The 14,573-nt window shown below is 38.2% G+C and overlaps 3 protein-coding genes across 4 annotated transcripts in view; 2 read left to right on the top strand and 1 right to left on the bottom strand.

Annotated features, from left to right (window-relative positions):
• The window catches only part of LOC113667357 (dyslexia-associated protein KIAA0319-like protein), a 26,651-nt gene extending 17,658 nt beyond the window's left edge, over positions 1–8,993 (top strand). Inside the window, exons 21-30 of one of the 2 annotated variants that reach the window (XM_089183919.1) lie at positions 366–517; positions 1,010–1,148; positions 1,503–1,573; positions 1,829–1,920; positions 2,261–2,397; positions 3,155–3,277; positions 3,443–3,533; positions 4,770–4,841; positions 5,980–6,074; positions 6,959–8,993. In XM_089183919.1, the coding sequence (XP_089040045.1) occupies positions 366–517; positions 1,010–1,148; positions 1,503–1,573; positions 1,829–1,920; positions 2,261–2,397; positions 3,155–3,277; positions 3,443–3,533; positions 4,770–4,841; positions 5,980–6,074; positions 6,959–7,089 (1,103 nt within the window). In that variant the 3' untranslated portion in view covers positions 7,090–8,993. The remainder of the gene's footprint in view (positions 1–365; positions 518–1,009; positions 1,149–1,502; positions 1,574–1,828; positions 1,921–2,260; positions 2,398–3,154; positions 3,278–3,442; positions 3,534–4,769; positions 4,842–5,979; positions 6,075–6,958) is intronic. The other variant, XM_089183922.1, reaches the window with a different exon arrangement.
• LOC149051726 (uncharacterized) lies at positions 8,804–14,324 on the bottom strand. The gene has a single exon (XM_089184809.1). It carries the CDS (start codon positions 14,115–14,117, stop codon positions 13,221–13,223), a length of 897 nt encoding a protein of 298 aa, XP_089040935.1. The 5' UTR covers positions 14,118–14,324; the 3' UTR covers positions 8,804–13,220.
• Positions 9,349–12,330, top strand: LOC113667365 (uncharacterized). The gene has a single exon (XM_089184746.1). The coding sequence runs from the start codon at positions 9,748–9,750 to the stop codon at positions 10,708–10,710; it is 963 nt and encodes a 320-aa protein (XP_089040872.1). The 5' UTR covers positions 9,349–9,747; the 3' UTR covers positions 10,711–12,330.
• Positions 14,325–14,573: the final 249 nt, after the last annotated feature.

The following is a 14,573-nucleotide window of genomic DNA, read 5'->3' on the forward strand; positions in this document are numbered from 1 at the left end:
AGACTGACATTCCACCTAAGACGAATAGTGGTTGATCTAATCACCCTTTACACCTTATGAGTGAAGATAAGCATCTAATTTCTCCCAACAGTTTCCCCCTTAGAATCAAACATTAAGGTAATGAGAATGAAAGAGAAGATCACAAATTCCTAGAGGCACTTGATTGCTAGACAAATTCTCCTTGTTCGTTCTATAGGAAATGTATAGAAAATAGTGGGGAGAACTTGGATATAGATTTCAGGGTTTAAAAGGGTTAATCGTGCTCTTTTAACCGATATAAGCTCCGTCAGGTAGTGGTCCCTAGCCCGCAGATATTTGCGGATGTTTTGTCTCTGTTGACACCGAGTTGCCTTTTTATTTTTTAGATATAAATAAGCCTCCTATTGCCAATGCTGGTCCAGATGTCACAGTACATCTCCCAAACCGAGCTGCGGAACTGGATGGATCCAGTTCATATGATGATCATGGGATTGTTATGTACGAGTGGTCACGTGATCCTAAAAGTCCCGCGGCTGGTGTAAGTGTTAACTAAGCCTGTAGAAACGGTCGTGCACGCGGTATTTGAGACCTTCATACATGTAGCTATGAAGTTTTAAGCCATAACGCTGGCAAGTTTCTTTCAAATGTCGCGATATTTCCTTTTACGAAAAATCAGTTTGTGTTTTAGTCAACAGTTTAAATGCGTTTGTAACTCTAGAGCAAAATTTGCAGAACGTTTCCATCAAATGTCAAATCTCTCGAAGGGAAACCAAACTTTTTCACTTAACATGCTTGTCTATGAAATACAAAGTTTTGAAACTCGCGCGCATAGCCTTAATCCTGCAAAAAGTGTTGTAGCCGCTGTCGTTGTTTCCTGGCGGAGAACAGTATGGCCAGCCTTCCTTCCCAAGGCTTGCTGCACTTGCGCACTTATTTCCTTCCTTCCAGTCTTTCCCGTTCCACATTATATGTTGGTTTCCATGGTTGAAACGCGGCAAGAAAAGAGTCGATTTATTATGTTTGATTACAGGATGTCATCAACAACAGTGACCATCAGGCTGTACTGCGGCTGTCAAACCTTGTAGAGGGAATGTACAAGTTCAAGCTCACTGTGGCTGATGGGAAGGGGCTCAAGGGCAACGATGACGTCATACTTACTGTAAAAGAAGGTGCGTTGCCCAATCAATTCGTGAATGCTTGGTGGCTAACCTTTTACAGCGCAACTTCAGTATGCATATTCTCCATACTATTTTAAATGCATTTTCAAGGGTGCTGACAGAGAGGATTTGTTTAACAATTAGGAGCTCTCCTAGTTGATCGTTTCCTTTTTTCTTGTGACCTTAATGCGTGAATCAGGGATGATATCGTAAGGGGAAATTAGATGTTACTGACTCTTCGGGGTCAAAGGTTCAGAGTGCACAAGAGGTGTATGCGCACTAACTAGGATACAGAGGCTGGCTTTAAGTGGTGAGTGCTGTTTGCACATGTGCAGAAGTTTGAAAATCTGATTGTTTGACTTGCAGATCAAAACAGTGCTCACCTTGTGGAGTTGTACCTAGATGTCGACATCACGAAATTCACTGAAGAAAATAAGGTACATTGTACTGCCTATTTTACTTTTAAATATTTTATTATTCATTTTTCCATTCATTTATTTATTTCTTTCGAGATGAGCGGTTCTTAGCGTGTGAGCGACCAGTTAGGTGACCCCATCCTCCTTCCCTCAAAGAAAAAAATTTTTTTTTGGGGGGGGGGGGGTTGTTACCTCGGAAAAAGGAAAGATTTTCGAAAGCGCTAGGTGTTCTCTTTTTTGAACTTTTATTTTTTTTCCTAACTTGTACATCTGCAGGAGCAGTTAATTCGTAAACTGGCGGTAATCCTTGACGTTCAAGATGAGGATATTATAGTGGAGCATTTAAAAGAAGCTGGTGTCGGACATAGGTACGTAAAATACTGCCTGGCCAAGAAGATAGCTCTTTTTCATTCACACAAACCAGAGGGTTCAGCTTCTTCTAGTTCTCTCTCGGAGCCATTGTGCTGGCTTTGGTTTGATTTGGTTTGGTTTAGTTTGGTCTTGTCATTGAAAGAGCACCCCCCCTCTCCTTGCCATTTTATTTTATTTAATTTTTTTTTTTGTCATTCCGATAAAACCAAACAACACTTGCGAATAATACAGCTTCTGGTGGATAAAGAAATCGTTTCGGGATAAAATCTCGAAGTACTGTAACAAGAAGAGAAAATGCCATATCGATTGTCATTTTGTTTTGCTTTGTTTCGACAGTATGAAGGTGATGTTTTACGTTAAAGATAAATTGCTCAAAGCTAAGGATGGCTACGAGGTGGCTGCAATATTAAAGGAGAAGATTGGGAACGAGGAAGGCTTCTTCGAGTTTAGAATGTTGAAAGTAGAGCCGTATAGTAAGTATTGAACGTCAGGTCACCGGATGATGATGATGATGATGATGATGATGATGATGATGATGATGATGATGATGATGATGATGATTACTATGATTATGATTATTTTTATTATAATTATTATTCTTTTTGTTATTATTATTATTATTATTGTTATCATCATTATTATAATTATTATTATCATTATTAATTTTTGTTTGTTGGTTTGTTTGTTGTTTGTTTGTTGTTGTTTTTTTTAAGTTAACTCCCAGCGACCTGAAATCTCCTACTGGTCGCTGGAAATATAATTTAAGTCAAAACAAAACAAAACAAAAGAAAGCAGAACAAAGCAAACAAAACAAAACAAAAAAAGACATCTAATAAGAGATTTTGTTCTAGAATGTGTACCTCACTTTAATATCAGATAATAAAACCTGAGTAAAATACTACGTGACTTCTTGGTACTTGGCAACCGACATTGAGCCGCCAAATGAGTGTCTTCAATTGCAAATTATGTCGATTTCTACTCGGCATGGCGACCAAAGCGGTCGCAGCTTTAAGCGCAGCAGAGAGCAGTGGTATCTTGATTTATTCTAAGGGGAAATTTCAAACTCAAAATTTCCCTTTCCAGTTTTTCATTCACCGTCGCGATTAATCTTATCCAACCTCAACAGAGATACAAGTAGGTCAAAACGAACTAGCATTCCATTTAGTGAGAGTAGTGATTCCCTTTGTGGCGCCTTAATGTTATGACTTTACCATTACCTTGCACTTCAAGTTTGTAGGAATAACTGTTCAGGTCATGGTTACTGTGATCGCAGCACCAAGATGTGCGTTTGCGAAAGTTTTTGGATGCAGGATTTCTTCAAAGTGCACTTTGGAACTAGAGAAAGCAATTGCGGTAGGTGGCTTGTGGCCTTTTTGTTTTTTTGTTTGTTTGTTTGTTTTTTCCTTTTCAAGAACCCCGCTAGCAATACAACATCACCGTTCACGTAGTAAATTACTTTAGCAGGTAGACTGTAAGGTTATCTCGGTCTAGGAGTTATGATGTTTGGTTTATTTGCAGATTGGAGTATTTTATACGTAACTGTCATAATCTTCGGCATCATTATGGCCATCGGTGGGATTGTGTGGGCGATATGTTTCTGTATGGGAAGGTTAGTACCACATTTTTATGTAAAGAACTATGTTAAGCATTTGGGACGAGTGTGCCCACGGTGACAAATAAAAGTTGTGAGTCTTCCTCGAAGACTTGCACCTCAGATCATCCGATTCCGTTCTTTAATTCTCCACCTCTGAACATCAGGAAACTTTATCGTGAGTAAGGTCATTACTATATGCTGGTTCATATGTGACACACGCCTTCCTTTATACTGCTAGGATCAGCAATGTCGAAAGAGTCTTGTACTTAGAACGATGAAGAAATATTGCTAAATTTGGGCTCAGTCGTCGAATGAGGAATGGTGTTACCATTTTTCTCTAGCGTAGGAGATAAGTAGAAAACAAAACAAAGACAAAAATATAAATCTTTGGCGAGGACTCTAGTTCAGATCTTCCACTTTCCGCGGTGGGATACTTTACCAAATGAGCTTCAAAGACCTCCTGGATTAGCCAGGTCATACATGATGATATGTGACCAACGTCGTATTTCTGATCATATCAGGACGTGGGCCTATCTCGCGCTACAATTTTAACACGGTGTCTTAGGATAAGTTGGTTACTAGTTTGATGAAGCGTGACAAGGACAAGGGCCTGGTTCATGTCGCTGAAAACTCGTCTGTTCAAGAATTTTTTTTTTTTGGTATGAAGTAAGATATCATTTTCTTTATAGATTCCATCGAATCGTTGGAAACATTTATTTTATTGAACCTAGAAAATGCCGCTTTTCGCTCGTCAAACGAATCAATGCTCCTCACGACTCGGCGCTGTTAGTACAACTTACTTTCTCTTTTCAGCAACAAGCACATTACTCACATAATGTTTGCACTGCACAGTAAGTTAACAGAAGTAAGAGTCCTCCCTTTGTCCACTGTAAATGAATAATGAAATAAGTCATATTCTTCCCTCCTCTTTGCTTTGTGTGCAAATTCTTTCCCACCGTTCTTTCACTTATCTTTCTTACCTATCAGATTGCTGAATTTACTTCACTTCTACACGGTTCTCAATCACCCCCAAAGGTCGATGAACCTCCCGTCTGAAAGACAGTATTGGTCAAGGACTCCTTTAGTTTAGGGGTCCGGACTCTCGTCCAGCTTTTTACCCCGTCATGTTAACTTACAATGGAATATCGCCTGAACCACTCATTCAATTTTTTTCAATCTTTGTCCGAAACTTTCTTCCACCTTTGCACAGGTTTCCTCTCCTCTCTATCTCTCCATTCTTCTTCTATTTAGAATCCGTCGTAAGAAGGTTGTAGTTTCTGTTAATCCTCCGAGTACAGAAGATGCTTCTTCAACGGATCGTAGGTATGCTTCAAATATTCTCACGGGTACAGGGTTAACTAAGCGACACGCCCAACCCCTGTTTTCCCGACTTTCTCAGTAAAGCCTCAATGTCGTTGAATTATTATGGGATGACTGTGCATCTTGTTCATCCTTTTGTCAAATGTTGTTCTTTTTGTCGTGTTATTCTTCAACGTTAATTCAACGTACAATTCATCCTTCTCAGCTGAATTCTTTCTTTCTCTTTTTTTTCTTTTTTTTTTTTTTTTTTTTTTTGACCACACAGTAGAAATTCATAGTTTGATTTGAATCGCTTCGCTCGTCACTTTTCCCGAGCTTTTTTCCATGTCATCTCCTTTTTGGAATCTCACTTCCTCACTGAATCATTTTATTACACCATGAAAGATTAACACTATTATGTATTTATTTCTTTGTTCATTCCTTGTCCTAACTACTCAACATTCGATTTCGTTTTTCACTCTTTGTTAGGCTCTACGTTTTAACATTTTTTTTTACCATTTCCTGCTAGTTTTACGTGTTTTTTTGTCGGGTTGTGAAATTGTGCTATTTGTGCGAATAAGATGGATATTCTTTGTGACATATAACAATCCTGCTCGATCATTTGTTCTTTTTTGTATTTTAGAGACCACTTTACAATTGAGTGTCAAACGCTTAACTTCGTTAAAATTGTTTCAGTTTTGATATTCGCTCAGTGATTGGTTAAGAAAGTTGGCGTCGACGGGTCTTGGTTATTCTCGTTTTCCCCCGCTTCAGGCAGTTTACTAGTTTTAAATTTTAATTCACATCAGCTCCTGATGAATTTTGGCTCTCCTCTGATTGGCTGTTGTGATTGTCACGTACTTTTCCTTATTATCAGAGCAGTTTTCAATGAAGTATCGAAAGTGACCCTTCACTTCGCTCTGTCAGCGGTCTCGAAAACTAGCGCCATCGTCTCAACCAATCAAATGCAAAACTAAATTCAATCCCAACTTGGTCACGCGCGTTTTCTTGCGCTTCAAGGAAGGTGCATGTTTTTACTTTGAGTTCTGATTGGTTGATGATGATGTTAAGCTTTGTTCTGATTCGTAGCTTTGATTATTCAGGTTTTGTTTTTTGGTACTTGGTTGTTAAAACTGTTTTGATACGCCGTCATTCTTTACAGGAGACGAGTCCGTGGCAAGAGGCGCCATCGTTACGCCGTTCTTGATGAGGACGAGGAGGACAAACTCGAGAGCATGGAGATGCTTCCTAAAGGAGGTGAGAGACGTTGGAGATTCGTTTTCTTGCTGCTTAAATTTTAATAGAGGTTGCACCTCGGAATTTATAAGCTGTGTCGGAGGTTTCTCGAAGGGAGGGATATAAGTTATGTCCTTGTTTATTCGGGATGGTTAAAGATCTGGGCTCAGTTTTATAACGGGCGGATAAATCGTTATCCAGCGGATAAGTGATGGCAAAACTTAGAGCGTTATCCGCCAGATAGAGGTTTATCCTGTAGATAACGTTATGCGACTTTCGAACAACTGGGGCTTGATAAAAAGGAACATCGTACATGATAAAAAAGAAGCGATAAAAGAAAACAAAAACCCAAAAAACAATAGAATAGTGCCGGATTCAATACAAGTATTCGTGTAACTAATGCCGGTCTTGTGGCGTTGGCTAGATTGATAAATTGTGTAGGAACGCTCCTCATTTAGTAAGGCATTCTAGCCTGGTTACCATTTAAGCACAAATCCTGCGAAATACGACGTATTTACCAAAGCGTTCCTGCCCTTTCTCCCGCCCAAAGTCTTCCCACTCAAAGTCTTCCCGCCGAAAGTTTTCCCGCCAAAAGTTTTCCCGCTCAAAGTTTCCCGCCCAAAGTTTTCCCGCCCAAAGTTTTAACGCCTAAAGTTTTCACGCCTAAAGTTTTCACGCCTAAAGTTTTCACGCCTAAAGTTTTCCCAATTTTGGCCCTAGTTGTACACATTCGGCCGCCTTCTTTCCAGCCCATACAAATGATTGGTCTGCGGAATATTTGCGATCGCGAAGATAAAATTGAGACTTCATTTCCTTTCGGTTTATTTATTCACTTTTCCCTTTATTTTATTTAATTGTTTTCTTTTTTAACGAAATTTTTGTTGGATTCGATGTTCTTATTTCAGGTAAATATTTAAGTACCAGTCTGATGCTGAGTGACACCGGGGATGATAGCGACGCAGAATCAACTGTTTTCGAAGCTAAGAAACGACACATGAACGGCTCTATGAATGGCTATATAAGGAAAGACACGTGATGCAAAGCACTTACAAGTAACATGCAAACCATCGATAGCTCTTTTGGCTACTGGTTCATCACAGTACCTCGTGTAAGAAGGAGCTTAAGGAACTTATAGGTCAATGTAGCCTAGTGTCCAGGGACTCACGAGGAGTTTAGCCGAAGGAAAGTGACTCAGAACGAAAACGTGGCTTCTATTTAATGCCACAATCTTGAGTGACGATTACGCACCGACTTCTGGTTTGCTCGCTCGTGGAGGCAAAAGCATTTTTCTGCACAAATTTTTGTCGACTCGTGAAAAAAAACTTGTTGCAGTGTTTCAGATTTGGTCGATGCGATATGATAACAAGATAGAGATTTAAGGCTCCATTCTTAAAAGAATGTAAAGCATATAAATTGGAGATTTTGGATGGTTTACGTGTTTTAAATCGTTAACACTGCAACTTGGTTGAGATGGCAATGAAAATTTAACTGTCGAAGAATGATGGCTCCCCCGGGTGAGAATTTGAATGAGATAATTGAAAGTTATGAAAAATTATCTATAGTTAAATATTACTTTTATAAATTCAAGAAGTGAATAGGATACAACTAATATAAATACACAGTTTACATATGAAAATTAATAGCGAGCTATTTCGCTGAATCTAAAACCAAATACAGTCATAAATTATTAGCGATTACTTGTGCTCCATGCTTAAGTGAAAGTTCACATGTTTCAAAGTGAAAGATTCTGCATGTCAAAAAACGTTATCGATGTGCACTTCATTAGCAAAGTTAAGAGGCTTTGGTAGAACACTTTTGCGCTGTGTTATTTAGCGCTATATAGCTGGAAAAACCATGTCGCTAACACAGTTTTAGCACTGCGCAACGGAGCATAGAATTAGGTAGAGTGTCCTAGAAGTAATTTATATTGTAGGGCAAAGCTCTTAATTTGCGTAAAATCTAAGTAAAGAATTGATTGCATATGGTTTTTCTTGTTAATCACTGATCTGTAACTTCTCTTTGAAGATCGTGATTTTGATGTTGCAGACGGGTTTTTGCAGTGTACTTCTCAGAATTGATATATGTGTCAAGATCTCAATTCGTTACATTGTAGACATGATTTGGGATAGACAGATCTGTTCAAGTTACAAGAAAATGGATAGCAATTAAATACGCGGATGGCAAATCATATTTGTAAAGGTCAATAGTCAAGAGAATACAACGGAGTTGACGTTGAAATAGCCTCTGCGAAGCAACATATCAAGGAGTTTTCCGCAAGAAGATTTTTTCACTTATTTGTTACCATTTCAGTTTACCACGAGTGCACAATCAAAATGCCCGACTAGAGAGTAAATAGGAACACTCAACAGTTCGTCTCCATTTTCATTCGTTTGGAATATGGTGATGTTTGATTTTCTTATAGATATAGTATGGTTTTTTTTTGGGTTTTTTGTTTAGTTTCTTAACGTCTCAATTTTTATCTCGCCAGTTAGGATACATTTGCCAAAAAAAAGAAAAAAGAAAGAAAATTGTAGATGAGCAGCAGACCAAAAAGAATTCGTAACAATGATACTATCTGCCTTGATATTTAGAGAAAATTCAGCCAACTTATAGCAAGTATAATGACAGCTGAAAAGTGGAATTTTTATTTTAGATTGATCTGTAGGAATATTGAACAACAGACCTTTTGCTGCGGGTCTTTGCATAAATGAGACGCTTTCATACGATAACTTTTTTTTTTTATCTAAGAATATCTGATGAAACGATGGAGATCTCTTGGAAATAGATGCAGTGATAGAAAACTCGCGCCTCCAAGTGGTTGCAGTTTAAATAATTAAATAAAATATTTATAAATCGCTCAAGGCTATTGCAAACATTTATTAACGGAGGCACACGGCGAGGTTTTATTTGAATCAATAAAGTTTCTTACAAGGTACAGCATTTTCTATTTTTTGTTGTGTTTTATCCCTAAGTTATATCATTTGTCACCCACCGAAACGAAAAAAGAAAGGAATTATAAAAAAATAACGATGGTAATGAACATTTTTTCACCAAAATGGAAGGAAATATCCTCAATTTACATCGACAAAAGATGAATATATATTAAATATATATTTACTTTATACTACGTAGGAACCTTTGTGTTGTATATCAAGAGTAAACAAGTGGTGTTTGCGTCCGTCGTTAGTTCGCGTCACCTAGCATTAAGGGAACAGATAGAACGAAAACAAGGAAATGTTGCATTGACTTATCCTCTCAATATTTCAGTTTTTGTGTGCTTTTAAGCACTTGGTGTGCGTGATGATTATTTTGCAAATTAGGACTTGGAAAGTCATCAAAAGCCTTCATGATAATTGAGAAATCTAAAAGCAAAATTAGAGACTTGCAATATTTTTATAATTATTCCCGCAATTATTTGTATTGTTTGCTTTTGGCGAAAGCTACGTCTCTGAAAGCGCTGCCTTTTGTTTCCTAATTAGTAAACGCATTGACAGGTGAGATGATGCTGTTGGCTTTTTCTTTACGTCAGGAAAGCAAATAGTCTGCAATTAACAAAACAAACAATTTCTTGTCTTTAATTTCAAACGTAGTGTTTACTTGAGGAAATTGGTTTATGGAGAAACAAACTCTGTCGATACAATTTTCGGATCGTTTCGGGATTCAGTCTTAAATTCTGAACACATTTCCACTTACGATGGAGCGCACGTTTGAGAAATCTCTCTGCCTTGGAACAGGAATTCCATTTGCGGCGCTGATATTTATGATTTCAATTCCCAATGCGATAATCCTAGTAACTCTATACAGAAATCCTCTTCGTTGCTTCAGAAAAACTTTCACGGTGTTTCTAGCGTTCATAACCGCAACAGATCTCTTTGTGGGGAGTGTAGTTTGCACTGGAGAAGCCATAACGCGATTTTTGTGTTCTTTCCGTGGAAAAGAGTTTCCTGGCGAAGGTGACATTCCCACAATTTTAGGATACATTGGAATCAACAGTTCAATCCTTATGGTCACTGCTATGTCCGTGGATCGACTTGTGTCGGTCGTTTGCCCACACTTTTATCTAAACACCGTTAAACCAAAGACACTTGTCTTATGCAACTCAATCATCGTTATTTTTTCTGCGATATTTGCCTGCCTCCAACTTGCTGGGATTCCAATTGATGTGTGTATTTCCATAGATATACATCTGCACACGACATTTCCTCTTATCACGACAAGTTTGTCTTATTTAGGAATATTCTTTGTCTTGCGGAAACGCGCTCGAGTCGATTTTCAAAGACGGGAGGCCAATTCGACAAATGCTTATCTTAGTGACATGCAAACGATAACGCGTGTTAAAAAAGAAAGGAAATTTGTCACGACTTCCTTCTTAATTCTGCTTTTCCTAATCATCTCCCTAATTCCATACTTTGCATCAATTCTTGTTGATGCGAACTGTTCTGGTTGTCGCGGTAAGAAATGGCTTATTGTGCTGAAAGAATCTTCAGTGGTATTCTTATTTCTAAATTCAACTGTGAACCCGTTATTGACAACATTTCGAATCAACGAGTTGAAACATTCCTTAAGAATTGTCATCCGCGTGCAAAGAAAAGAAGATGTAAGCAGTTTTGGAAGTTCTGTCCAACAGAAAACAATGAGGAATACAGCCTCCGTTTAACTGGCTTAACTCTACACTGCTCTAAAGAGCCTATGAACAAGCCAAACAAAGGATTCCTCTCAAGTTGCAGAAATAGAACCTTAGTCAATCTTGTTGATAACAACCACAGCAAGTTCTGTTTCTATGGTCGAATAACCCACCAACAGTGCTATTAACAGAAAGTTCCTAAGCAAGCTATACCACACACCAGGCTCAAAGCAAATAGAGTCCTTTATTCGCCAGCAGTGACCTTAAGCAAACCACGACGGCGACGGCAGTGAAAACGAGAGAAACCAAAAGCTTTTGATGGGCAAAACAATAGCTGTGCGCGTGCGTTTTATGGTCTTTTACATTCCTTTACCGCCCTTTGCAAACCAGCAAGGTGGAATCACCAAATTTTTCGTGGTCTGAGAACGGAACCCGAGGACGAAATACTCTTTTTTTTTTTTTTTAATTCATCGCTGCTTACAAATGCTTTGTTGAGGCTGCATTAGGGTTGTCGACAAATGGCACCATTGTAGGGACGCCAAACCCATTATTCCATTTGAGAAATTCATTAGAAAGTTATGAATTTATTTCGTCTTTAGAGAATTGAGTTAACTCTTCTGCGTTGTCGTCCCAATCCTCCACCCCGACTGTTCTATGCACAACTTTATATGGTATATGACAGGAGCATGTCACCTGTTCGCAGTTCCGATTTTTTTATTTGATATCATTACCCTATTAGCTCGCTCATGCACAACTTGTTTGTAAATAAGGCCACATGCTACGTTTGAATGGAATTCAGGCTGAGGTTTTGCTGAAATTAACTAAGGAGTATAAACCTGAAATTCTGCATGGAATGAAACACTGGAAAAGTACCCAGCGAGAAGTTAGATAGACTGATGGAAATTTTCGTTATCCGTGTCCCGGGAGACCTATATCACCTGAGAATATCCTCAATATGCTTTTACTTAAGTAGGTGCTTATGGATGACGTTGTATATTACTATAATCATTCAGTGCAAGGTAATTTCAATACTAAAGAAGCAAAAATTGTTTAAAATGATGACAACGCGGTTTCTTCGTATTTCTAGGGAAAATCAAACGTAACGAAAGAAAGCGATACTTCTCTGACAATCCAATTACAAACTATTTGAGAATTATTCATTTTTAACGAATAATTCCCCAGACGAAGTCGAGGAAAAAAATTGTCGAATATAATTTCTTTCTGTCAGTCTATCACCTTGAGACCCGCACTATTTATCAAAATAACATTTTCCCGATCCCTTAGAAGACTCTGTGGTATTCAAGCGGACCCCATCTGTTGGAGACGACTGATCCACCCTCCGACGCCTGACCTCGCTTTCAAATGTTCCACCATTTAAGGTAAAGGGATCTAGCTGGCATTATTATAATAATGTGACATTGGTCCTGTTTATTGAAAAGGCAGTGTCTTTGAAGGCATCTTGTGTATTTGAAGATGAGAGCATGGTGTTGATGGGAAATATTTCAATCCTTGCCATTCGTCTATGCGTGGTTCAAAATACGTCCAATTTCTTTCTTAGCGCCTGTTTTGGAGACTTAATTATCAGCTTAACACACTTTAACCTTATCATTTGTGGTGAGCAGTCAAATATATTAAAAGCTGGCATGATTACTACATTCAGCCTGTCTAATAAAAACGTTGGTCGATGCAATATTTTGCGCAGAGTTTTAATAAAAATATATGGAGTATACTACCAAGACCTCAACATCGCAAGATTTAAATTCATTAAATTTTTTTGTAAAACTTGCTTGCGGATTAGTGAATTGTTTACCAAATGAATAAACCAAAAGGCCCCAAATTCGTGGACTTAAAAATCATGACATAGATTCAGCGTCTTTTCTGAACCTAAAGGAAGAAAATTAAAAGCGAGTCTAATATCACAAATGTTTAGTAACCACACAGCGTCGCAATTCTCTACGGCGAGTGGCATTTTGAGTCAAGGGAGAGAAACTGTCTTATTGCGACTCAAGAAATGCAATTACGCAGCTACCCTTCTCCATTACTGTGTATTTGTCCTTGGAAATGAATAGGCTAAAAATGATTACAACACTATCATCTAACAGGTTATTAGATAAATATCATTGTGGATCCAAAATCTCACCACTTAATCTAAATTATCAATTAGTGGTAATCTTAAATTTGCTGGACTCACTCTAGTTGAGGAGTTTCAATGGGTTGACGGTTAACGATTTAATTTTTGGCAATTCTACAGCTGAAATTATTTTTTGCTGCGATTTAAGGAAAAAAAAATAACGGTTAGGTTTGTTATGACTCACGGTTAAAATTTGTCGGTTTTTATGCCTAACGGCTAAATTACCATGCCGTTCTACGGTAAGGGGTTGACCCCATCAGACCCTCGCTTTCGTTTGTGCTTTCACGAATGTGTAATGAATTTCTTTGTTTTTCCGTTTTGGTTTTTTTTTAACATCTGAAGGACGCTATAAATGAACATTGGCTTTGAAACACCCACAACACAAACTTAATAGCTGGCAAACCCTATAGTTTTAGCGTCGGTGGAAACACACTACTTTGACAGACTCTTTCAGTTGGTTAACACGAAAGGTTGTTAAACAAGGATTGACAAAAGAGTTGAAAAACAAGAACACGACTGATGATTCTTTGAGTACAAATAGCCACTTTTGTTCACGACAAGCGAGACAGTTTGCCTCCAGAATAACTGTTATGAAATAAGGTACAAGTGATGATATTAGAAACAGCAAAATTAACAACGATGTTATAGCAATTTTCCGTTCATTTTTGGCGTTGTCGACCCTACGCATGACATGGAGTGCTGGTTCACCACGCATTCTGTGTTCTCTTGGAATGTCAACTCGGGTACGTTTTCGTAGTATCACGAATATTCCGGCATAACACACAGAAGTCGTTGCAAGAGGAAATGTAGTATGCAGATGTATATCTATTGACACATAGGTATCAATTGAGATTCCGGTAATTTGTAGCAAGGCAAACATTGTCGAGAAAGCAATAATACTCGCATTGCACAGAATAAGGTGTTTTCGCTTGACCTTGTTGCGATAGAAGAGGGGAAAAGTTACTGATATAAAGCGATCCACAGACATTGCTGTTACCAATAAGATAGAGCTGTTGACTCCCGTGTATCCCAACAATTTAACGACGTCTCCATCCTTTGGTAGCGTTTTGTCTCCAAAGGCGCAGGAAAATCGCATTACGGCTTCTCCAGTGCAAACCACACTTCCAGCAAATAAATCAGCTGAAGAAATAAAAACGAGAAATACAGCAAAGGATTTTTTGAAACAGCGAAAAGGGTTCTTGTACAACGCAATCAGAACGAAGATGTTTGGAAGTGATATCAAAACTGAAAGCAAAATGAAAGAAATTCCAGTCCCAAGACAAAGAGACTTCTCGAATTCCCGATCCATGGAAAAGAAAATGATTCCTTCCTTCTCTGCTGCTGTAGTGTAGTGGTAAGAGCGTCACAATTATCATAAAGTAATTAACAAATTCCTCCTCTTTCTTTCACTTTGTTTGCCTTAAACATGCCTGCGGGATATTGCTGAAGTTATTGAATTCATAAGAACTAAATTTCACCTGCCATTGACGTATCAACAAGCGCAGGAAAATTCCCAAATCTGTTAATTAAAAAAGAAACCACACACACATACATGAATAAGATAGGATCAAATACTGCTGTTAATTGGTGAAATAAATTGCATCTTTTTCAGAGTGTCCATTCCAGGGCTCAATATTCATATCCCAGATAATTCTTATTGAGTCTCCGAAAAATTTCTCTCAGTAACTTCGTAACCTTCCTTTCTTTGTTTTAGTTTTGTATGTTAAATTTTTTTGCATTTCATCTTTTTTTTCTAATCGCAACC

This window comes from Pocillopora damicornis, chromosome 1, assembly GCF_964200805.1.
Source record: "Pocillopora damicornis chromosome 1, jaPocDami1.2, whole genome shotgun sequence".
In the NCBI taxonomy this organism is placed as follows: Eukaryota; Metazoa; Cnidaria; class Anthozoa; order Scleractinia; family Pocilloporidae; genus Pocillopora; species Pocillopora damicornis.

Excerpts from the sequence above, each read along its gene's own strand:
- LOC113667365 (XM_089184746.1), top strand. The coding sequence starts at position 9,748 with ATGGAGCGCACGTTTGAGAAATCTCTCTGCCTTGGAACAGGAATTCCA.
- LOC149051726 (XM_089184809.1), bottom strand. The coding sequence starts at position 14,117 with ATGGATCGGGAATTCGAGAAGTCTCTTTGTCTTGGGACTGGAATTTCT.